The sequence below is a fragment of the Epinephelus lanceolatus genome, chromosome 4 (assembly GCF_041903045.1).
Source record: "Epinephelus lanceolatus isolate andai-2023 chromosome 4, ASM4190304v1, whole genome shotgun sequence".
NCBI classification, from domain to species: Eukaryota; Metazoa; Chordata; class Actinopteri; order Perciformes; family Serranidae; genus Epinephelus; species Epinephelus lanceolatus.
Genome location: NC_135737.1, coordinates 36,847,507 through 36,873,526, shown reverse-complemented (window position 1 = coordinate 36,873,526; position 26,020 = coordinate 36,847,507). Strand labels below are relative to the sequence as shown.

The window sequence follows — 26,020 nt, the reverse complement described above, 5'->3', positions numbered from 1 at the left end:
CAGTTCACTTGCAAGTGAACCCTGGTGCTGTTTGCTTGCAGTGGGAAATGCAAACGGACTATCCAGCGAACCAAAGAGAGGAAGTGAACCGAAGAGAGGAAGTGACGTAGGGCAACACACTGGGCAGCTTCTTGTGAAAAAACAATTTGGTTTGAACACCAAAATAAAAACAGAAACCCCAAGACTGAATAAATTTGGTGTTGGTCCAATGTTTTTGAGGTGACCAAGCCGGCTGAAGGGGATGGATTTACATTTTCGGTCCTGGCCTGTTTTCTTCTTCCTCATGCTTTTTTTCCTCCTGGTCAGTGGTCATTTCGGGCAATACCGCCCCCAAACAATCAGCTGTTATAACTGCGTGACGTTGTCCAGGCGGTTTGGTCCGCTTTAAAAAGTGCAGTGTGAAAGTGAACCGAACCAAATGAAGGTGTGAACTTTTTCGGCATTCCCTGCCCAAACAAACAGAGCCCCCCGACCTACCCTGGTGCGAATGCCTCAAAGTGTAAACAACCACCAAGACACAATATGATCTGATCACTCAAACCACTTGCTGAGGTGGTCTGGGACGTATTTGATCACATAGCTTTTGTATTGTGTTTGCTGATATATCTCTGACAAGGACGACGTCATCAAGGCAAGACATCGTGGTTGTTTAGGTGACACCACACTAACACTCTATAACTTAACCATTTTACAAAGAGTTGGACGAAATGATCTGTGACCATCCATTGTTTTGTCATATGGAAGTGGACATGCTGAATTCTGCTGACAGCATTATGTACTGACACAACCGCTAATACAGTGGTTCCCAACTGGTCCAGCCACGGAGCCCAGATTGCTCCTTAGCCATTAGTTCAAGGTCCACAAAGTTCAATATATTCAGTGTCATACTTGCATTTGGCCGTGTCATCAAGCTAGTTTGCTGTCTTTGTTAAGTAGCTGTCCCTTATTCACTCACTCTACAGCAGGAAATAGCACTCCAAAATAAAAGCTTGTGTTGTAAATTAACTGGACTTCAAAATTAAAGTGTGTTTTTTTACAAACATGACACATCAGAATGGACCCGCAACCTACCAGCTGGGAACGACTATGCTAATATGACTAGCGAGCATGCTAGTGAGAGTGTGGACATAAAAACTGCATGCAGGGCCCTTTGACCTTGTGTAAGTGATGCAGGTAATGATGAAACCTGAACACAAGTGATCAGCTGGAGACATGAGACACATTTGTGAATGGCAATGTATGTTCGTATCACTGAAACACGTTAATACCAGGTGTAAACAGGCTCTTTGTCTCTAGTTTCGTTTAAGCCTCAAAAACTCTGAATCCTTCCCATAATCCAACTTCAGAGCATAAACCAATAAACAGAAAATTTCGGGGATCAGACAACACAAGCATTATGTAGACTTTAAGAATTTCCCCCTATTTTCCACATTTTATAGACAAAACAATTTATTATTCTGAAACAAATATTCAAGAAGATCTTTAACAACCGTTAACTGCAGCTCTAGAACTCAGTGTCTTGACATCAGACCCTCTCTGTAATACAGGCTTACCGTAAATGTCTGTTGTCTCTAAGCCCAAATTGATGACATCATTGGGTTTTTCCAAACTTTACAAAGCTCCTCCAGAGCCACAGAAGACACACTCAGTTGCCAGTTCATTACTAATTAAACCTCGCCAAAACTGATCCTACAATAAATCCTATCTTATCAAGGTTATGATGCTCAGTGGTTATTTAAACAGATTATTAAACTCGTTTAGCGGTGCTGTTTAAACTTAATGATCATTTTGGAGGATGTAGTTGAGGGTGAAGTTAAGTCTAAAATGACCGTCACATCCAAACGATCAGTCAAGTTGCTGTGTGGCCAGAGCCACCCAGCTCACTCAGTCTCTCTCATTGATGGCATGTTCGCACCTTCAATAACCATGAAAAGCTGCTTCTCGCTGCCTGCCTCGGGTCTCATATCTGAGCGAGGCAAGCAAGGACATTGTTACAGGCAGCAGCTGCAGTCCCAGCTCAGCTGATAATTACTGGCTGAATCTGTCGAAACAGATGCAAACAGCCGCTTTGTTGAAGAGACTGTTCTGGAGTGTCTGTGGAAAAAGTTCTTCAGAGACCAAGCTGCAAGAGGCTCTGCTTCAAAGTGATGTTTGAGAGACTTTAACGCAGTGCGGAGTAAAAAGTTCTCGGCTCAGACAATCCTGTTTAAAATGTCCACAACTTTCTAATGTCTCTGAAAATACTTAACACAAAGTGCTGATTTTCTCTCTCTGACCTCCAGCGCACCAAACACTCCTCCTCCTCCTCCTCCCCCCTCAAAACTCCAGACAGACAAAACAGATGGAGCGGCATTAATTTAGAGCCTAAACAATGACCACATGACAGGAAGAGCAGATTAAGTATTCTTCCTCACGCTGATTTGATCAGGAAAAAACAATGTGCTGCTCGTATGGGAGCTGAAAACTGACATTTAATGAGGGGATACTAGATGAGGAATTAATGAGAATAAAAGCAAATTAAACAATGAGAACCACATAAATAGGAACTTGGTGACATTTATATGAGTATGTTACATTACAGAGGACATTTTCTGTTTTTTTAACAACAATCAGTGCAACAAAAAAGGTGAAAAAGCATACGTATAAACTCAAAATTGTTTTATGATGTTGAACCAACGGTATCTTGCACGGCTCAAGTATCTGTTTAACCTGTTAGAATACCATTAATGATGACACAACGGGAATCTAGAGCATTGGGAAAGTGTCTATGAATGGGACAAAATTCACCATAATCTGGAAAAATCAATATTCAGAGATAATCAGGAGCTTTTAGCAGCTGGTGGAAAGTCTTCTTTTCTTTCCATTTTATCCTTAAATTACAGCAGAATTAGCCAAATATATAAAAAAATAAGTCAATGTAACTTCAAGAGCAACCAGCAATATATCATTTCTAGAAAAAGTAAAGATACTTAGTAAGAGCGTGCACCCTGATGCCACGTCTTTCACCTCTTGGCCCATGCATCATTAGTGTATTGTCTCGTTGCCTTGTGCGGGTTCAAGTCTGTTTCCATGGTGCCACAGGCATCTTTCAGCTTTCAGAGTCCATGATGAAGGTCTCAAAATTTGGGTTGAGCTCTGACACGAGCGCATCAACAAAGTCCTCTATGGTTGGCCGTCTCTGCAGCATCCCTGTCACACACAAACACAAAGCAGAAAGTCTTAGAGCTTGTGTGTGTGTGTGTGTGTGTGTGTCCGATGCACATCTGTCTCTGGGAAGGGAAAAGCTCTGGCTGGGCACTGGGATGAACTGGTTTTCCATTTTCCATCATCTCACCTCATTCTAACAGGAAGAGTGCAGCTTTTCTGGAACATTTAAGCTGAAGTCACTGCAGTGGTTTTACAATATAGAGCACTCTGAGGTAGAAGAGGGGCTAATTTAAGAAAGCCTTTAAAGAAAGTATTTTTTTTTTTATCCTAAATTAAGATGAGATCTAGTTAAGTTTTTAGATACAAGCTGCTGCTTCTGAGACTAATAAGGATGGATTTATTTTTGACATCTGGATGCCCAATTTGATGTGTGTAGTCCAGGCATACTCAACTTGCATGGCCCTGGAGCCACTTTTGAGAAAAGACAGGATACAAGGGGCAACTTAATAAACGATCCTTAATAATATTAAACAGTATATATAATACATGAATTGCCTGTTTTCAACCTTTCAGTGTTTGGATTTGCAAAGAGGCAAATTCAGGCGCAGCAGCCCTGCACAGGTCAGGTGTATTCAGGGGCGGGTCTAGGATTTGAGGACATTTGGGGCTTAGCCTGGACCTTTATCAGGGGGTCTGGGGGATCCTCTCGTGGCAATAATTCAATTCTTTTTATGCACTCTAGTACCTTATTTACATTCAAAGTACAAAAAAATTCCCTGTGTGAATCGAATTATTTTATTGTGAACAACATTGGATTCCTGACATTCCACTTTAAAGTGGAACTGTAAGGAAATTCCCAAATTTTAAACTGTAAATGGACTGCACTTGTAGCACCTTTCTAGTCTTCCAACTACTCAAAGTCCTTATACTACATGTCACATGCACCCATTCACACACATTAACACACTGCTGGCCGAGGCTACCATACACGATGCAACCTGCTACTCACTTACCATTAACATTCTCTCACACACCGATGGAACAGCCATCAGGAGCAATTTGGGGTTCAGTATCCCACCCCAGGATACATTGACATGCAGACTGGAGGACGCGGGGATCAAACCACTAATCATTAGATGGCCAAACTCAGTTATATCCAATCATTAAGGCCAAGACACATCAACTGTTGCGTCTCCTCATGTTGCCAGTATCTCAGCCAAAAAGTTGCACTTGAACGCATTGTAAAGACTACAGCAAATGGCCAACTAGCACATACTTTCGGCACCTGCGTGACAGGACATAACTCTCCATACATGTACCGGTAAGTGGTGGTAGTCTGTATTCGTCATTCAAAAGGGTAAGTAGATGACCAACAGGACGGATTCAAGATGCGCCAGTGAGCCAGTTGGCACATTAACGACACAACCCAATGTTGAAAGACCAAATTATTTTTATCGTGCCACAGCAAACAATAACACTAACCACTGCGAACTGATTATGCTAAAGACTCAGTAGCTGAAAACATAATCTTACCTAATATCACAAGTCTGTTTAGATCTCTCTCTCTCTTGACTCTAGCTGTTTGTTTACTTTCCTCACTTCTGTTTCACTTCTCCTGCACAGAGCTGAATGGTCAATCACAGGGATTTCATCCACAGACAGGTTCTGACGGCTCAAATGCCGATTCAACATGCTTAATCGGCCAAAAAACAGGCGACAAGGGCCAACTGGTGCCAACGTGCAGGACAAACCACAAAAACTAGGGCAACTCTGACCTACGGCCCAACACTGGCCAACGGCCGACCGTCGGCTTGGTTTGTCAAGACCCTTAAAGACCTGCACCCTCACTCGTTCTCCCTATATTGAAAGAAGTGTAACAGGCTCAGAGCCAGAGAAACAAGCTTTGTGGACACCTCCACCAGGCCTCAGATGGTGTTATGATCCAACAGACTGCATATAGTAAAACACAGCTGTGAAGTTCTCAAAATCTTTCTGTTTCTGCCTTTAACAAAACTAAAAAGGTACAACGGACATTTTATAGTGTTTTATAGGGGTGGTACTGAGCTCACACACACTCATGCACACACTCTCATTACACCAGACTGTAACTAGTGCTGTAGAGCAAATATGACTGCGCAGCCGGCGAGTGAGCCCTGGGAATGTCTGTCTGTGTTTTGAGAGCCTGTCTGCCAGCTCATGCGTGGAGGACTCCCTCGCTCGCTTTTACAATTCAGCTGCACGCCCGCTTTGAAGTCAGTTCATTTCCCCTTGTGTAGCTGCCAATGTAAATAGGCGCTCTCCCCCTCCCCCTCTTTCCTGCATGGGTCACCTCCAACGCACACACACTCAAACACACACACACACACACACTCGCTCAAACACAAGCATGTCTGCACAGGCATGCATGAATGGAGACGCAAAGAGTTTCACACAGCGATTCTGAACGCATGGACGCACAGAAAGGTACGGGCAGTCAAACACGCACACACACCGGGGGAGTCTGCGGCTGCCATCCTGAAACTGGCTCAGCAGGTAGAAAGTGAGCGCAGGTTTTGCCCGGCCTGCAGTGAAGCGCCTCGCATGAGAGCACCAGAGAAGGGATTATCATCTCTTCTTACCCATCAGTCGCTCCCTGCCCCTTGGCTACAAGATGATACCAGCATACAGGGGTCTCTAACGCGCCACAACCACAAGGCCCCTGGATCCTGGATCCTGGATCCCTGGGAACAAGGCAGCCACATGAAAGGGATGATTCCCAACCATAAATGATAGACCTAATGAAAGGGCTGCAGAACACTTCTGCTGTGACCACTGTTGACGTCTATGGCATTCGATGGCCCCTTTAAAGTGGAGTCCAAAATCTTATGAACAGCTCAAGCTGCATTAATAGGCGTTAATACGAAGGAAATTGAAGCCAGCTGATCAAGTTGCTCTTAAATCCATCTTCAGAGAGCTGGCACTGTAAGGAAATTTAATTCATTCGTATCCATATAATAATAAAAAAGTCTAAGACTACAGTCATGTCAGCATTCAGCCAGCTCGGTTTCCATTTATGTGCAGTAAGAACGGCTGGCATCCAAAGCAAAGGCTGGAATGCTTTCCTCTCTTCTCATTTCTCACTTTGAACATCCTTGATTCCTTTCCTCGCCTCCTCTCCTCCCAACTTAGTCTTAGTGGAGGAGACAAGGGGGAAACACAAGGAGAGAGGAGTCAAGGTAACAGACAGTTAACAAAATGAAACATCCATGCGTCAGAGCCTTCATTTTAAAGTAAGGTCTATTGAATATGATGAGCTGCATCATCAGCTGTATGTTACGCCTCTTTTAAGAGTCATGGGTACCGCAAAGACTTCCACAAAAGATTCACCTGTGCATTCTCACTCAGCTCTTCTAGCAAGCCTCCTCCCTCCTTTAGAGGCATTTTAGGAATTGAGGCATCCTTCAAGATGGTGCGCTGAGATTGATTTATGGGTCACACGCAGGAGGGCGGAGAAAAGAGCAGACGAGGAGGCACAAAACAGAGAAATGGATTACTAATGATTTGCTTTGCAGCTTTAAAAACCTACCAGTCTCACCACATTAACAAGAACAGAAGTATTTAAAGCAAAAGCGCCATTATTTGTGTCAGAGTCGAATCAGGGACTAAGTTTGTTACCAGATCAGATGCCTGTGTGAGACAGCCGCTCTTGATTGGTCAGAATTTCCATGTGGGAAAAATCCAGGAAGTAAACAAAACGTTGAAGTAGAGTACACTTGCATGATAAATGTGACACTTTCTAATGTCACAATGGAGGGACAACTACGCAGGTTGATTTTAGCACTGGTCAGTGTGGACTATATTGCTGTCATTGTTCATTTTAGTCAAACCATACAGTTTGAAAACGAGGCGCAGCTCCAACTAGAAAACAATGTTTTGATGCATTGGATGTGCTGAATGTGCATACAGTGCCCTCCAAAAGTATTGGAACAGTGAGGCCAATTCCTTTATTTTTGTTGTAGACTGAAAATATTTGGGTTTGACATCAAAAGATGAATATGGGACAAGAGATCAACATTTCAGCTTTCATTTCCAGGTATTTACATCTGGATCTGATACACAACTTAGAAGATAGCAACTTTTGTTCGAACCCACCCATTTTTCATGAGAGCAAAAGTATTGGAACATGTGACTGACAGGTGTGTTTTGTTGCCCAGGTGTTTCCCAATTACATTGATTATTCAAACAATAAATAGCACTGGATGTCTGAGCTCAGTTTCAGATTGGGTACGATAGGTTTTGCCTGTGCAGACTGCATCTAGAGGTGGAACCAACATGAAAACCAGAGAGCTGTCCATGGGTGAAAAAGAAGCAATTGTGAATCTGAGAGAAGATGGACAATCAATCAGAGCCATTGCACAAACATTGGCCATAGCCAGTACAACCATTTGGAATGTCCTGAAGAAGAAAGAAACCCCTGGTGTACTAAGCAACAGACATCGAACAGGTAGACCAAGGAAAACATCAGCAGTTGATGACAGAAACATTGTGAGAGCTGTCAAGAAAGACCCTAAATTAACTGTTAGTGACATCAGCAACAACCTCCAGAGGGCAGGAGTGAAGGTATCACAATCTACTGTTCGCAGAAGACTTCATGAACAAAAGTACAGAGGCTACACCAGAAGATGCAAACCACTCATTAGCAAGAAGAATAGGAAGGCCAGGCTGGAATTTGCCAAAAGGTACAGAGATGAGCCTCAAAAATTCTGGGAAAAAGTTTTATGGACTGATGAGACAGAGATTAACTTTTTCCAAAGTGATGGAAAGGTGAAAGTTTGGAGAAAGAAAGGATCTGCTCATGATCCCAAACATACAAGCTCATCTGTGAAACACAGTGGAGGTAATGTCATGGCTTGGGCTTGCATGGCTTCTTCTGGGACGGACTCTTTCATCTTCATTGATGATGTAACACATGATGGCAGCAGCAAAATGAACTCAGAAGTCTACAGAAACATTTTGTCTGCTAATTTAAAGAAAGATGCAACCAAACTGATTGGGAGATCCTTCATCATGCAGCAAGATAATGACCCAAAACACACTGCCAAAACAACAAAGGAGTTCATCAGGGGCAAGAAGTGGAAGGTTTTAGACTGGCCAAGTCAGTCTCCAGACTTAAACCCAATAGAGCATGCATTTTACCTGCTGAAGAGGAGACTGAAGGGAGTAACCCCCCAAAACAAACAACAACTGAAAGAGACTGCGGTGAAAGCCTGGAAAAGCATCACAAAAGAAGAATGCAAAAGTTTGGTGATGTCAGTGGGTCACAGGCTTGATGCAGTTATTGAAAGCAAAGGATTTGCAACTAAATATTAAGTCTCATTCACTTTAATCTATTTTAAGTTTATATGTTCCAATACTTTTGCTCACCTAAAAATTTTGTGTTCCATTACAAATAATACTATCTTCTAAGTTGTGTATCAGATCCAGATGTAAATACCTGGAAATAAAAGCTGAAATGTTGATCTCTTGTCTCATATTCATCTTTTGATGTCAAACCCAAATGTTTTCAGTCTACAACAAAAGTAAACGAATTGGACTCACTGTTCCAATACTTTTGGAGGGCACTGTATTAAGGCAGTACAGGAGGAGGTGCACATTAATAATCCTCTAGGACTATAACATGCTCATGTTTAACCCAAACAATATGTCATGTGACTGCAGTTGGTTCAGATCCAGGTCGGAACATGTTCTCACCACAAATGAACTGCACCAGAGCTTGTTTGTAACTTGACTGAGACCACCTCTTTAAGAAGGTCTCAGTCCTGTTGTTTGGTGCGCACCTGAGTGTGATTGCTGTGTTCACACCTGCCCAAATGAACCGCACTTAAGGGGCAAACAAACCCGAGTTTGATTGAACTGAACCAAACAGGGCAGGTGTGAAAGCACCCTAAAATACTGAGGAGAACTGCCGAGTCAGGTGATAATTGTGGGTTGTCATTACAAGGGGCCCCTTTCACATAACACACAGTTTTAACTGACCCTTTGCTGATTTAAAAAAAAATGGTCAGTGCAGCTTTAATCTAAAATTATTCTTGATTAGGGTTCGTCATGATTGAGAGTAATTACATGTGAATGAGATATCTCACTAATCCTTACATGAATATCCCCTTTTAGTTTTCCAACTCCACACAAAGGTCAGAGGTCAGTCGCAGAGCAGCCTCAAGGACTGAAGGGCAGTTATCTTCCCAAACACTCCAGCAGTGTGCAGCACAAAAACAACACTGAAAAAAAGTGTACACGTACACACATGCTCCGACATGACATTTGTTTACTTGGTTGATTTTCACAGCGTGCGAGCAGACAGGGCTGTGGGCTCAGCTACTAGTTTGAACTCTCTGTACACTGTCTGCAGCGTCACCGGCACTTTCTCTAATGGATGTAATTTCCTGACTGTGTGTCCCCACAGGGAAATCTGATGTCTGCAGCCTCACCTGCCACAGGTTAGTGTGTTAAACAAGCAAAGTTAACATGACAGGAGTGATGAGAGAGGCAGACAAGAGGAGGAGGGGAGAGAAAGAGAGAAAGTGGGGGGGTCGAAAAGGAGGCGTGAGCATGAAAGAGGTTAGTCAGGTAAACAATGGCGCCCTCGCCGGCTTCTCATCATCAACAGCTCGGGGTGTCAGCACCTGGGTCTCACACGGCGACCGACAGTACATGAAGAGAGGTGCAACAATAAGCGGCGAGGAGTGAGTCTTTTCTCAGCCCACATCCCAGGGGAGTTTGAGAGGAATGCACAGATAACCTCAGAGTCATAACAACACTGTGGAGGAGTATCTGATCTGAGGAGCTGCTTGTGTAGATACACACAAGGAGGTCAGACAAACCAGACTGACAGGGTACGATCAGCAAGCTGTGAAGAGGTGAGCGTGAAAGCTAATGAAAAAGATGCAGCAAACAGATTAATAATAGAGCAGTGCACAGAGGTTAAACAGTATAAATCACACCAACGTGTGCAGAAACCCTGCATACTACTATGACCATAAAAACCTGGACAGCGGGTTGCTTGTGACTGTGTTAGGGACTGTACTATATTTATCAGAGGAGGGGGATGGCTTTATTTTAATTATTAAATTTTTTTATTAACCATATCTGAAGCTACAAATATTTTTCCTTGAGCCTCCATGAGTGACTAGGGGGAAATGCATGACCCTCCTTCCACCATATTTAAACATATTTTTTTTATATTCACACCAACTGTGGGTATTGGAGCCAATGCAACAAGCAAACAGGTAGGTGTAGGGTGAAAAAAAAAATCGATACAGCAAAGTATTATGATATGTTTGTGGTATAATATGGTAGAGTAAAGTGAATTTGATGACATATTCCTATTTCAAACTCAGATTTGGTTTCCTGACTGAAATGTTCAATTGCGCATGATGTGTTCAAGGACTGTCAGAAATTTGAGACTCTTAAAAATGAAGTAATTTTGGTGATTTTTAAAGAAAACATATCTTTCAAACCCACAAACAGGTTCTATGATTCAATAATAATCAATACAAAAAAAAAAAAAATACAAGAATGACTTGATGTTTTACACGGCCCTCCTCCCTCATTAATAACAAACAGTCCCTTGCACACATTTTTCATTTGCATTTAAAGGGTCGGTTCACCCAAAATTCATAATCATCCATGGAAATTAATTTCTTTACTCAGGTCTTGAGCATTCTACCTCCAAAACAATGCAATGGTGGTGAATAGAATTTTATTTTATTTAAAATTACATGTAATAATTCAACTGCAATGTGTTTTGTCCAAAAACACCAGTGTCCCCTCACTGTCCCCACTCCTAACTGGAACTACTTTGGTGAAAAGTAGTCCCAGCCACTTTCTGTTTACAGCAGAAGTACCTCCGCAGTGCAGATACTGTACGAGTTGACAGCATTACAGTGGGCAGACCTATACACCCACTCTTGGCGACGCACCGAGGAAACACAGAGCCAAACTAAACATAGACTGTTCTTTGTGTCCATTGTTAGCAGAGCCTTAGGACAGAGGCTTTGCCGTGTGAGTCATCTCGTATTTAAGAGTTTCCATTTCCATTCATAATGGCACTGACACAGCCATTGAGGAACAAGGCTTCTACCCATTACAGTCATCTCAGGGCCTGGAGCATCAGCCAACTTGGCCAGTGGAGTTTGGACAGGTGTTAAAAGACACATAGCGAACAAAGTACTTAAAATAACAGTGGATCTTTCTCAACAACTGTATCCTCAGATAAACTGCTGATTAACTATGCACATTTTTAGCCAAACTCTGCTTTGCAGTTTGGCCACTGAGCAGCCCCACTGGAGCTATTTGGCAATGGAGTACCTCGCTCAAGAGTGCTTGTTGGGGAAGTAAAGTGCACCATTCATTCTCTCTCCCTGCCCCATCTCTCCAAGCTGGTGTGGGAACGTTCAAATATCAGATCCTCTTCTTTAGCTCGACTTCCATGGCCTCTTCTGGTCTGAAATAGTTATTCTCTCAATACAGATCAGACGGTCTGTGATTTGAACGTTCCGCTGAGAAATGGAAACTCATTTTAAGGATTATTTTTGGGGTGTTTTGCCTTTAATTGATAGGACAGCTAAGTGTGAAGGGGGCAGAGCAAAGGGCCACTAGCCAGAATCGAGCCCGGGCCACTGCGGCAAGGACGAGGCCTTTGGACATGGGGCACCTGCTCTATCTACTATCTACCGACACCCCCGGAAGCTCATTTCATATTACATAACTCTTAGCTTTTCCACTAATGCCACCTGCTTTAATAACAAAAATAAACATGTAAATCCTACTAAATAACTAAAGCCATTACCGTTTCCTCTGTCTGATCACAAAAGAAGCTAGTCCTGCCACATTAATTATACTATCGACTTATCAAGGTTAGCAAAAATGACCAAGGTCATTTCCTGTTGCCCTTGTATTTTCATGTTTGTTTACATAAGAACATCACCACCATCTTGGCCAACATGATGCCTGAATAAATAACAGGGTTTCCCTGACCATTATAAGACTTGGGCCCAGTGCCTACATACATTTTCACAGCGCCTAAGTCAAATAAACAGAAAAAAACTATGCTGTGCAACGTTTTGCTGCCTTCTATCTTTTTAAATTTTGATTTCCAATGTCCTAATATTCGTAGCAATTCAAAGTTAATTGCTCTTTGAAAGGAAGTACTTGCATTATCATGATGGGTGGCAGTTTAAAGATGAACTCGCAAAAAGCAGTGTTTGTTGTTTTGTTGCAATATTCAGGTGAACATTTGCAAATGGATCCCCAGCTGGTCAGCCAAAAGATGGAGAAATGAAGTTCAGTTACCAGTGCTTACGGAGGCAGTCACGCCTCACAACATCCTTAGTTCCCACCCTTCAGCAGTTGTCTCTTTATAAACACGCAGTATTTCGTCTGCACATCCAGACCTTTGTCTGGGCCATCTTTGTTTACTGGGAACTGATAGTAGAAGACTGAACACCATAACTCAGTTTCAGTAACATGTTTGTATGGCACTGCCTTGCTCTCTCACACAGAAACAGAGACACGTGCAGATTCTTTGGCTACCTGAGTTAGGTAAGATGAAAAGGTCAAGATTTGCCAATTCTCTTTGCTATCATTTTAACATTAGGCATTCATAATGAGACATAAAAGGCCCTGCTGCAACATGTCCTCATATTTTACTACAACTGCACTCGCATTTCGAAATTAAAAAAATATCTTTCAAGTAAACAGAGCTTTATCTCTCACAGCAGAACATACACAGCATGCACACAATAATTTATTTACTTGAAGGGTGGTGGGCGATGGGTATCAGTCAAATGAAGACCTATGTGGCTGGCTAACAGCTCTGGACCTTGGTAATGACACCACTGGGGACGAGAATTCAGTGGAGATGGTTCAAAATTGCTGCCCAGCCTGCAGCGACTGCTGGTTGAATTTATCAAACATCTCAGTTACCGCCTAGAAAGAAATTTTCTTAGAGTGGGAGTGAAGTTTCTGATGACCCACATTCTTCTAAGATCAGTTACATAAAACAGTGTTCCCTCTTTTGGGGTGGGGTGGGGGAATTTTTAATATGGGTTTCACTTAAAGAGATAGGATTTTGACCATCAGTCTAACATGCATTTTCAGAGTAAAGAGCAACCTCTGGAGTAGTGCAGCTTTTCTACAAAAACCCATATATTTCTGTCCTGGCTCGCTGAAAGTGAGTGTAGCAAGCACTTTTACACTTTTAGTGCTCCAACAGCAGAATACAAGTAAAAAAAAACTGTGTTCTGCCATTAGAGCACAAATCAGCACTGCTGGAAAGTATCTTTAACCAATCAGAGGGCTTTGCTAAAACCGGCTGTTTTCTAAGAGCCATTGATCCCAGTCCCTTGGGCTTGGCCGCGTTCTGTTCTTTCATGATTTAATTGGTTGCTTTTATAGGCCAATTACACCCACTTGCAAGTTAGAGGGAGCAGCAGTACACCACATTTGTACATTTAAAATGGGAACAAACTGCTGCTTGCAGTAACTTGAGCTTCTGTAGTGTCACATTCTCTGTATGTGCATGAAACAATATTCATGCCAACAAACGTGCAGAGCTCCAAGTCACTTAAGAGTTTATGATCACACATTTCAAAACGCGTTCCTGGCTGCTTCAGAAGCCGTTCAGCTGCTGCTTGTAACCATTCGAAACATGTCAAGGTGTGAAAAGCGGTTGCCTCTGTCAAACCTGGAGGCAAACCTTCGGCTCACTGCCTCTGTAATTACTCCCTTTGAAGTTCAGGAAGCTTTTTCTACAAACAATACTTAAGACAGGCCCAGAAAGCAAGCAAGACAAGGGTGATGACAAACACTGCACAGGGAGGCTCTTTGTTGAGTAAGTGGCTTCACAAAAGAAGAAAAACCTGCAATGCTATTGAGGATAAACCAGTAAACCAACCTCTTAATGTAAGGAAATGTTCCCCACCTAAACACGCAAAAAATTAATTAAAATACACAATCAGGTTTATGCAATGTAATGTGTTCAAAGTCTGAGAAACGTCTATAATTTGGGTCTAATTTTTCCTTAAGAAATATTTATGCAAACATATGATTTTTAGCAACATAACAGGAATGATGTTGTGATGAGTGATGCTGACATGATGCTGAGAGATTGGAATTCTTGACATATATTGTTTGGATTTCCACGCTATTTTGACATTCATGGTCCCCAGAGGATGAACCCTAATGATACCCCAACATTTCCTCTAGCGCCACCATGCAGTTCACGTTTGTGACATATTTCAAAAACTTTTAGATGGATTGCCACAAAATTTAATCCAGACAATCATGTCCCCGGCAGGATGAACTGTAATAACTCTGACGATCCTCTGACTTTTCATCTAGTGCCACCATCAGGTCAAAACCTGACTAGATACCTGCCAAACTAAGTGGATATATCGATGTCGGTTATCTGCCAAATGAGTTGTTACATATCAGCATATCGGATATCGGCAAAAACTCCAATATTGTGCATCCCTACCCAATACATAGTATGTCAAATGCAGTGTACAAAAAATACCAGGATAACCTACTGCATCTAGTCGCATTTTGTAGTACGAGCCAGCATGCTTGCCATGAAGATGCGTCACATGGACTGAGCCGCAGACAAATGGCCGCTCACTGACAGAAGCCGAAATGACTATAATCTATAATTCAGCCATCCATCCATTTTCATCCACTTAACTGGAGCCGGGTCGCAGGGCAGCAGGCCAAGCAAAGCACCCAAGATGACATCTCCCCAGCAACACTTTCCATCTCGGCCAGACCAGATGAGATATGTAATCCCTCCAGCATGTTCTGGGTCTGCCCTGGGGCCTCCCTCCAGTGGGACGTGCCCAGAACACCTCTAACAGGAGGCGCACAGAAGGCATCTTGATCAGATGCCTGAACCACCTCAACTGACCCCTTTCGACACGAAGGAGCAGCGGCTTTACTCCGAGTGCCCTCTGGATTCCCAAGCTCTTTACTGTATCTCTAAGGGTGAACCCAGCCACCCTATGGAAGAAACTCATTTCCATCTACAATCTATGCTGTTGTAACTTTAACTTGCATACATGGTAAAGTAACAACAGCATGACTCTGTGGGTCTCTGGTGAACTTGGCAAATTACATTTTGTTGTCTCTCCACAGTAATGTTTAGTGATAATGTTAAGATCTGCTGTGTTCCAAATCACACACATTTTCCGTTTACTTTAAAGTTCGCGCCAAGGACTACGTTGGATATATGAGAGCAAGAGGGTCAAAGTTCAAGACGCACTGTTATACCATTAAAGTACCATGCATACTCCATGCAATAGTACATACTAATGTGAGGGCAGCTGCAATACATACTGAAAGCAAAAAGAAAAAGTATGCGATTTGGAACGCAGCATTAGTCTTTCTGAAACTCAAGATACTTGTCAGGCCCGGAAACACACCTCTAAGTGTTTCTGCAACATCACATTTAAACTTCATCCGTTTGATTAGACTTTGATCACACAAAAGCTGCACCAAATGCTACAACATTTCTGTCTGCAGTATTCCTCAAAACTTTTCAGGACTTTTATTATTTCTTTCTTCACAGCACTGTGCTCATCAAAAGGCAGACTGCTATCAGTAAATCAAGGACGCAAGCAGACACCTTCTCCGCTTGGAAGAATCACAAATCATGTCTGTTTTTAAACGAGGGTTATAAATTATGTATTTCTACAGCTTTACATCTTTGCTGTGTGAAGTTCCTCTTCTGTTCAGACTGAACTATACATCATTGTCACAACTGTGCTGTGGGACTGTACAGACCACCGTGCTCTTGGGGTTTATTAGCGACTATGCGAGCAGTCATAAGAACTATTCAGCCACACTGCCTCCGGACAAAGAACTCGGCTACCGAGCTGGAGTAGATCCATTTTCTGTGCTCGGGAGTCGGGGCTATGGGAACAGTCTAGGCCATGAAAGCCCCCTCTGTGGCAGGAGCCGAGGTTCAGTTCAGTCAGTCGATCACCTTTCACTCTCTCCTTCCTTTTTCTTCCCTCTTGCTCTCGCTTTTTCTCTGACTCGCTCACTCAGTCCTGATGCCGCTGCTCTGGATTTAGTAGTTTACATTTCAACACCGTCTTTCCTGGGAAACATCCAGTAGCGCGGAGGGAGCTGTGCAGATAAAGACTGGCCTCTGATTAGCCTTGCCGGGCCTGCTCCGGTTCCTCGTGCGCCCTTGTGCCCTCTCTACCACTTCGCCAAAGGGGAAATGTTACACACCTCCATTTACAAGGGTCTTTGTTTGAAAGGATTATGTGTAATGGGTTGTATCTGGATTCTGTGTCCCCTCTCCAGTCTTATGCTCTCTCTGGCCTAAAAACTGCTTTAAAAATAAAAGGGCCCTTCTTATTTAAAAACCCTTTTCCATTCCTTGATAGGAGTTCAAGATGGTTGCTATGAACCGCTCAACCCCACAGTGAATAGAAGACGAAAGCTAAATGTTTCAGCACATGCGCTGATGTACTTTTCTAACTCTGACTAAGGTTTTCATTATGTAAAGGTAAATTATGAGGACACGCGTGTATGTGACCATCGAAATGGCGAGGCAGCTGGATGAGTGTCTTTTAAAATATGGGCACGTTTTATCTGAGTTTGAGTGTTTCTCCAGACGTGAAACAGAATTTATTATGATAAAAAGAAGAAAGAAATGGGTTTCAGATGATTATCATAAATGCAGGTGTCCAGAGAGGACTGAAGAGCCAAAAATGTGAGACTGGAACTAACATCTAACTATTTCAAAGCTCTTTGAATTTGATGTCTGTTATAAAATGATTTGGCTAAGTATTATTCCCCAAGCGGATGTTTTTAGAGTCATGAGGCCTGCACAATGACTTATGGCTGCAAAAGACAGCCAGAGGGATCAATATGACCCTGATAACTGTTCTGCACACAGGGCCTCGGCCCATAATTAGAGCAGCGTTCACTTCAAAGGAAGCCATAAAAGCAAATATTGTCACTCCAACAACAGTTAATTGGACGGAAGATCTAATAACAAGGATCTGATCTGTTGGTGGGTGTAATTTCAGAGGCTGGGTGCAGTCCTGGTTGGAGCTGTCAGACGGACAATCTGATGGAGGAGGGAGGAGGTGACCCTGAGGGAGAGATTTACAGTACACTCCCAAATGTCACCTGATATTACTGCTCCCTCTCTCTGGCTCAATCCTGCTCTCCCATTGTCCTGTCCAGACATGCCACAGCGGCTGCTCAAGGAGAGGAGGAGGAAGTGATGGGAGGATGATGGGACGAAGGCAACAGGAGGAAGTAGTTTGTTTTGCCCGTCGTGCCTGTATAAAGATAAACTATAGCTTCTGCTAAAACAAACATAACATTTAAATGGTATGAACTTAGAGATTAAACAAGAGACACTGCAGATTACATCTTAACAAGACTAAGAGTGTACAGACATGCTAGCTGCTATGTGAGGCTGTGCTTAGGTTAAAGCTAAATGCTAACATTAGCATGCTAACCTGCTTATAATGATAATAATATTCTGATGATTAGCAGGTATATTTCCGAACATGTTCAGAATCTTAGTTTAGCATGTTAGCATGCTACGATTTGCTACTGAAACACAAAGTACAGCAGACATTGGTGGGGATGTCATTAGTTTTGCAGATACAGTGGAAACCATTAATGGCAATCATGTCTGTCCAGGTCAAACTGATCACTTACGGATAATTATTATAACATATTCTCCCCTTTTTCTTTATTTCTCTTGCAGATTAACCTCTAATTGATATATTTATGTTTATTACATGAATATAAACTGCTAAAACAAACAGCTTGGCTATCTAATTACTTTTATTGACTGTTTCAAAATGCAGTAGAGCTGTTTCAAACATTACATGACCAGGAATCATCAATCTACTTCAAGCAGGTGACTTCAACGACTGGTGCTTCCCGTTTACATCCTTTTTCTGTCTCCATCACTAGCAGCCAGCTGCCATGAGCTTTTATGTATTTCATTGAGAGAAAAATGACTCTTTTCCCCGTAATGTTTGCAATGCACACGCAACACCAGCCTTAAAATTGCCAGCTGGAAACATATGGGTTACCACAAAGCAAAGTACCATGGGAGTAAAGTTAAAAAAAAAAAAGAAAAAGAAAAAGAAAAAGAAGAATCTTTGTTTTAAATTGTTTTTCCATATGTTGTCTAGGGCTGGCCCCTAAGAGTCGACCAAATGTCAGTCGACCAGAGAGGTCAAAAACGTGAAAGGAGGAGGAGGAGCTGCGCCTTTCAAAATAAATCAAACTTATATGACTGGACCATGTGGGAATTTAATTTGAAAGGACAGACACAGGAAGTGTCCACGCTCAGCAGTCAGACAGGAGTCACATTAATTTCCAGGGCTGGTACCTGCAGTTATTCCACAGGCTAGTTAATAACATGTCGGGCAGGAAATCCAAAGTGTGGGATCATTTTGAGAAGGTGAAGGACGAACCCAAGGTGATATGTAAACTCATCTTCATTGGTCGACTACAAACGTGACGTATCATCTGAAACATGGAAGTAGCTACATGCCCATTAGCCCACAGCGTCATTAACAGGCGGCTCGCTCAGTGTGTGACGCGCACTTGTAGATAAAATATAGGCCTATATTAATGAAGGTTCATTAGTACAGTTTTGTATTTCTCTGTAATGTAGCACAGTGTAAACAATGTTACTGATTGTGTTCTTTTTTTTAGACCTTGAACTCAAACCATTAAATAAAATTATTGAACAAATGATGATGGCACTGGTTGAAAAGCCAGAGAATCACCAAATTTGATCCTGAGGGGAATATTTCATTTCATGGCAGTCCATCCAGTATCTGTTGAGATGTTTCAGTGTGGACGGAAGTGATGGACCAACTGACTGACACCACCATCTCTAGACCCATGCTGCTAGCATGGCTGAAAAATGTTGGTTAAACACAAAGTGGAATGCACCGGTCTGTGTTTTCAGCCCTGCAGAGTCAGCAGTTCTCAGGGCTCAAACCTGTAATCATCCATGTCTGTCTTTCCTGCCTTCTGGATTTTTGTCTGTGCTAAAAAAAAGAAAGGCAGCAAAACACTACTGAGTTAAGATTTTTTTTTTTTTTAAGCGGATCAAATAACTGACGTCAGAATAGTGAGGGACTAGCATGAACAGTGTGCGACTGCCAGAGGGAGCGGACTTGATAATTCACACCACAGCAGGACTGGCTGTGTCTGGGTTGACAAAGCTCTTGTAAATAAAGATGAGAAACATTGGGAGGTGTGTTAAATCGGTAAATAGGTGCTACTCAGGGAGCTTGAGCGCAGATGGAGCCAAACCACAACAGCGGCAGCCGTGAACACCTCAAAGAAAAACTACAACATGACTAACAGACGCACAGCTGCTTCTGTCTGATGACAAACTGGAGCTAAATTTCCCCTCAGGAGAAAACAGACTCTACTGGTGAGGTTAAAGGACTGTAACGGACAGAGAAACCTTGTCTATCTTACTTAATATATAAACCACTATTTGAACCCAGTATCTCCCAGAACGGATGGTCAATCAGTAGCAAGTACTTGGGGCAGAGGTGTTTTATGGTACTTGTAATATGATAATATTTTCTGTTTTCATGTAATTTAATTATGCAATTTCTTTATTTCTTCCTCCTCTCTAATCTTCTACATCATTTTATTTTAACAATTGGTAACAAAATTTAAAAAGAAATGTAGTAAGGGGTCACTGGGCTGCTAGAGCCTATCCCAGCTGACACTGGGCGAGAGGTGGGGTATATCCTGGACAGGTTGCCAGACTATCACAGGGCTGACACATTGAGACAGACAACCATTCACACCCACATTCACACCTACGGGCAATTTAGAGTCACCAGTTAACCTGCATGTCTTTGGACTGTGGGAGGAAGCTGGAGCACCTGGAGAAAACCCACACTGACACAGGGAGAACATGCAAACTCCGCACAGAAGGGCTCCCCCATCCTGGAGTTCGAAACCCCACCCTGAATTCAAACCAGGAACCCTCTCGCTGTGAGGCGACAATACTAACTACTGTACCACCGTGCCACCTGTCAAAGTAGTAAGGACTAAAAAAATACTTGATTGTGTCATTAAAAACACAGATTTATCAATTTATCAATGATTCTGAATACAACACTACCAGCTGCACCTTCTCACTCTCTCCTATTGTCAATGTTTACTACAGTCATTCTGTTTTTCTCTGCTGCTACCAAGAAAAGTCGTCATCGTCATGTTACAGCCTTGTTATATTTATTTTTTAATAACAATTTTAAATGCCCTCAATGTCATTTTTTTTCCCTGTGGCATCAAAAATGGTATCAAATATTAATCTTAAGTGCTATATCGTAGGCAACTGGACTTGCTTAAAGGGATAGTGCATCCAAAAATGAAAAATCAGCCATTATCTACTCACCCATATGCTTTAGAGTCCTCACAACACTTGCAGAGATCCAAGGGGTTAGGGGGTAGCAACACAACTCCACCTAATGGAGGCTCATGGCGCCCCAGATTCAAACATCCAAAAACACATAATTGAAACCACAAAATATCTCCATACTGTTTGTCTGTAGTGACCCAAGTGTCCTGAAGCCCCGACATAAAAAGTACAGTAGCCTGTAGCTGTGACTGCCTCTCTGTGCACCGCGTTCACGTGTGCGTGCTTGTGTGCGAGACCAGTGAAAGCACATGAACACACATGAACGCGGTGCCCATGTCTCACGGTCTTGCGCAAGCGTGCAAAAGTGAACGCGGTATACAGACAGGCAGTCAGAGCTACAGGCTACAATGAGGCTAAAAACAGAGTTCAAATGACATTTTTCCAAACAACTTTTTATGTCGGGGTTTCAGGACACTTGGGTCACTACGGACGAGCAGTATGGAGATATTTTGTGGTTTCAATGATGTGTTTTTAGACATTTGAATCTGGGGCACGGTAAGCCTCCATTAGGTGGAGTTGTGTTGCTACCCCCTCTCCCCTTTGATCTCTGCAAGTGATGTGAGGACTCTAAAACTTCACCTGAGCCTCCATTGGCATATGGATGAGTAGAAAATGGGTGAATTTTCATTTTTGGGTACACTATCCCTTTAAGTTTCTTGCAGACGTTTCACCTCTCATCCAAGAGGCTTCTTCAGTTCTTACAGACTGGTGCGGAGTCGTAGGCTTTAAAACTCTATGTGGGTGTGAACCCTTACAGAGGCCTTACAGCCTCTTGGATAATAGCTGAAACGTTTTTAAGAAATCCAGTTGCCGGGGCACCGGTGGCTTAGTGGTAGAGCAGGCGCCCCATGTACAAGGCTGTTGCTGCAGCGGTCCGGGTTCCACTCCAGCCTGTGGCCCTTTGCTGCATGTCCTCTCTCTCTCCCCCCTTCACGCTTGTCCGTCCTGTCCATTAAAGTCTGAAAATGCCCCAAAAAATATCTAAAAAAAAAAAAAAAGTCCAGTTGCCTACGATATAGCACTTAAGATAGCCATGACCTGGATAACTGAGAGTCTTCACCAACACGGTATCAAATATTGCTATTTTTTAAGCTAGAAATCATGCACGTATCATGACAACACTATTAGTCACTTCATTATCCAACTTTTTACACGTGGACACTTTCCCACTGACATAATTGTAACTAGTAATCTGTGTTTTTTCTCAAGGATGTTTGTCTGCCTCATATGAGACAGCTGACAAAAAAATTTGACAGCAGTTGACCCTCCAAGCTGTCAAAACAAATTCAACAGCATCACTTAACAGTAATTACACTCCACAACCAATTTACTGGAGCTACAGGAAGTTAATGGACTGACACTTTAATAACTAAACTGAGGGAAACCTGGAGATGAACTCTGGGGAAACCTAAAACTGTTAAACTGTGGTCCAAACAAGCTAAATCTGCCCGGGGGGGGTAGTGGTGTCCTGTACGAGGTGGGACAACTGTTGCCTGAAGGCTGTGGGGTCAAAAGGTCAGCAGAGAGCCCAAAAATAGAGGAGAACTGACGTCTAGGAGTGCAATTCCTAAGTCTGATGTGACTAGAAATGAAAGTGATTCGTTGAATTTTATGGGTAAATATAAAATGGTTCTTTCAGTATTTTTTGGGGATTAAAAAAAAAGGTCTGACGTGTTACCTTCCACCATGAGCATGGGCTCCTTGGCTCCTCCGTGGGCCAGCATCTCCCGACGGTAACGCTCACCCATGTCCCTGACAAAGACAGCAAAGGAAAGACAGACACAGAAGAGAAGGAGATAAGGTTACAGACACCTGTACTCTCTGCCGCTGCCACTAGCAGCCCACGGGCCAAGTCTCCTAAGCTCCCTGTTCACAACAGACAGGTGACAGGAAACAGAGATCTGACAACTGCAGGTGGAACTAAAACAATCTCAAAGGAAAAGAGAAGACAAGAAGACAGAGGAACAGCAAAGAGAGGCAGGGGGAGAAGGCTGCAGGGCTCCACTCGATGGAGGTACTGGAGACGCTTCGTTTTTCAAAACAAAGCCTTTATGCTTTGTCCAGCGGTGAACACTTGTGATTTGGGGGGGGGGGGGGGGGGGTCTGGATGCTCCTGAGTGTCTGTGAATTACAGCAGACACCTGCCAAGTCGGCGTGAGTTTCATATTAACGTCATGTTCGATGTCAGACAGCAGAGGCCTAAACAGTATCCAGGGGAAGGTGGCCTGTCAGGATGCATCTGTCTCTGCGCTCTAAACGCAAAACAGGTTTACGCTGCTCTTTTACAGCGTGTGCGTCTCTCACTATGAACACAAGGATACGAGTGGATAAAAAGAGAGCGTAGACTGTGAGTTAATCAAAACATATCTCTGTGGAAGTACAGGAGCTGAACTAATAACTTCTCTGAGCTGTAAAACACACCTCAGTGAACTTCACGACCTCACGGTTCTACTGTTGTCAACTTGATTGTTTTAATTGGAAATGGAGTCAATGAACTGGTCATTTCCATCGCTGTCATGCAAATCAAATCAATTCAAATGTTGCAAATGATTAAAATCAATTCCATAACAATCAATCAAAAAATCATCATCAATGCCATCATGTAAGAAGTAGCAGTGCCAAGATTTTACTGACTCTAAACATGCCTGCAAACATTATACAAAGACACTACAGGTACATATTGATAAGATTAGATTGCTTTGAAGTTGAAGATTAGGTTCCTCACTTACATTACGTAGTACGTGGTGTTTTGGAGGACTTGTCTTTCACTTACTGTTAAGAACTGGGACAAAAACTTACCTGTTTGGGTTTTTGATTTGTACTTATCAATTAGGCTGGAAAATGTATTATAAAAAATCAAGTCATGACTATTACACATTGTAATGGGCCAACCTCCTAGACATTTAATGTTTTCTTTAACAGCAGAGGTAAAATCTGACGGAGTTGACAAAAAAGTTACATATATTTATTAATTTCACAGCAGTTGTAGCAAGTAGCCATTTTATTTTTCAAAGTTGCTTAGAGTTCTCTTAATGCCAATCAAAATACTCATTTGTAATCCATAATTCTTATCTTGTTATGATTTAGCAGGGCTACATAGTTGACGTGTCATGGTTGACACACACCTGACAGCAATATTATATAATGAATTTATCGAAAAGTAGAAAGTTTAACAGTACTTCAGCAGCATTCCTGCCTTTTTAGAGACAAGGAAGTAAGACAGGAGTCAGTGTGATATAGCTAATCCCTTTGATGCCTGATTAAATTGTATTTTTGTAGAAATCTGACAGAGTTAACAAAAATCTGGAGCACATCTTTGAAGGGCAAACTTTTTCACAAAAAATTATACCTTAAAACAAAAATGATTATAGCAGTACATTTTTTTTTTAAAGATATTTTTTGGGGCATTTTTTGCCTTTAATTGATAGGATAGCGAAGTGTGAACCCGGGCCGCTGCGGCAACAGCCTTGTACATGGGACGCCTGCTCTACCACTAAGCCACTGACGCCCCATAGCAGTTCATTTTTACACAAATGTTTTCAGTACGAACTGTTAGTTTTAGATTTTGAAGGCTTTTAATACATTTTTTAATTGTTTAAAGTTGTGAATTCTTGCCTGGGACGTGGGTATTTTCTGGCACAGCACAAGTTTAGAAGTAAAAAAAAATGAAAGCAGATCAAAATATTGTATAAGATCATATTTCTTCATACAGACAAATCCTTTAAAAAGAACATTTTACCCCAGAAACAAAATTAGTGTGTTGATAAGTTATAACTTTTAAGTTTGTTTTTTTTTTTTTTAGGACATGATTCGTCAAAAAAAGACTCCCGCACACTGTCTAACTTGCAAAAATAACGATTTTTAATGCTTCTGCCACATTTCGGTGACTAGACCTTCATCAAGCCAACCTAAGACAGCTGCCTGATGATGATGGTCTAGTAGCAGAAACGTCTTTTTTTTTTCACAAGTTTTATTCTTCTTGTTCCTTTGCACCTGTTTGAAAACAGATGTGCGAAGTATTCCTTTGTTTTGAGGACATGATTTGTCCCAGTTCTCAAGAGTGGGTGCTTTACTTTAAGGATAACTGAAGAGTATTCCTCATTAGCCCTTCACCACTGAGTGTCACTCACACAGTCTATGGTGTCACTGCACATGAAGACACATTAGTAGGTGTGGAGGGCACTCTGCATTAGAGGGGAGGGCACCATCAAAGATAAACTGGGGCACACTTGTAATTCTCCACCATGAGCAGGAAACGGCTCTACAACCACTGCTCGTGTTTTTCCCACTGAAAATCTTCACTATTTCAGCCTGTGTAAATTAAAACGTGCAAGGACATTAATTTCCCTTATTTATTTTACCTTCACTATTCTGTATCTTAATGCAAACTGTGCAAAAGGTTTGAGTATTTGACAAAGTTGTAACATGAAGCCTACATTCATTTGCTGTGCTTCCATTTAGTAGAGTTTGGTGAGTCACAATCACTTTTAGAGGATCTTATCGATAAACTTTGATTTTGCTCGTTTGGGACGACCCTTTCACAGTAAAGGTCTTTAAAAAAAAAGAGACACACTTTAATCACATTTATCCGAGGCTGCCACAGATTCAGAACACTTTCTTTTTTAGCTTGGCACTGAGTTTTCCCATTAGAGAAAAGAATCTACCATTGTGTTACAGTTACATGTTATATTTTTGTGCTATGAAAAGGAGGCTCAGTTTTCAGTCATTCTATAAAGAGTGAAACTTAGTTGATTCAGCCAAAACTCAATTAAGTTCAACTCAACAACAGTTTTGGGGCGTCGGTGGCTTAGTGGTAGAGCAGGCGCCCCATGTACAAGGCTGTTGCCGCAGCGGCCCGGGTTCAACTCCAGCCTGTGGCCCTTTGCTGCATGTCACTCCCTCTCTCTCCCCCCTTCACACTTGTCTGTCCTATCCATTAAAGGCTGAAAATGTCCCCCAGAAATATCTTAAAAAAAAAAAAAAACCCTCAACAACAGTTTCCTCCCGTAAAAACACGTACCCAATTTAAGCTCGTCGTATGTAGGAAGTTGAGGACTTGAGTATTTTTTTTTAACCTTGAGTAGCTGTCTCACCTGTTTAAAGGATCCTGAACGAAGCACTGTTTCCACACCATGGAGGCCACAGCCCGGGACATGAGGTAGGAGTAGTATTTGGCCCCGTAGCCAATCAGGTGGCCGAATCTCAGCTGCCATGCCTATGGAGGATAAAAATGTAAAAAAGAGAACATTACCACCCTCACCTGAGTGAGAAGACGCAAATAATCTGGCCGTCAACAGGTTCCTCTTCATCGCTCAGACAGGAAGTGACAAAACAAACTCACTGAGACGAGGAGTGAGAGCAGAAATCACATAAATGACACTATACACATGTTCTTTGACA

At 42.3% G+C, this 26,020-nt stretch overlaps 1 protein-coding gene across 2 annotated transcripts in view; it reads right to left on the bottom strand.

Annotated features, from left to right (window-relative positions):
* Nucleotides 1-2,454: 2,454 nt before the first annotated feature.
* Nucleotides 2,455-26,020, bottom strand: part of LOC117260108 (mitochondrial intermediate peptidase-like) — a 41,561-nt gene continuing 17,995 nt past the window's right edge. For both annotated transcript variants that reach the window (XM_033631998.2, XM_033631997.2), the window contains 3 exons: nucleotides 25,714-25,835; nucleotides 22,299-22,372; nucleotides 2,455-3,189 (listed from right to left, as the gene is read on the bottom strand). In XM_033631998.2, the coding sequence (XP_033487889.1) occupies nucleotides 3,089-3,189; nucleotides 22,299-22,372; nucleotides 25,714-25,835 (297 nt within the window). In that variant the 3' untranslated portion in view covers nucleotides 2,455-3,088. The remainder of the gene's footprint in view (nucleotides 3,190-22,298; nucleotides 22,373-25,713; nucleotides 25,836-26,020) is intronic.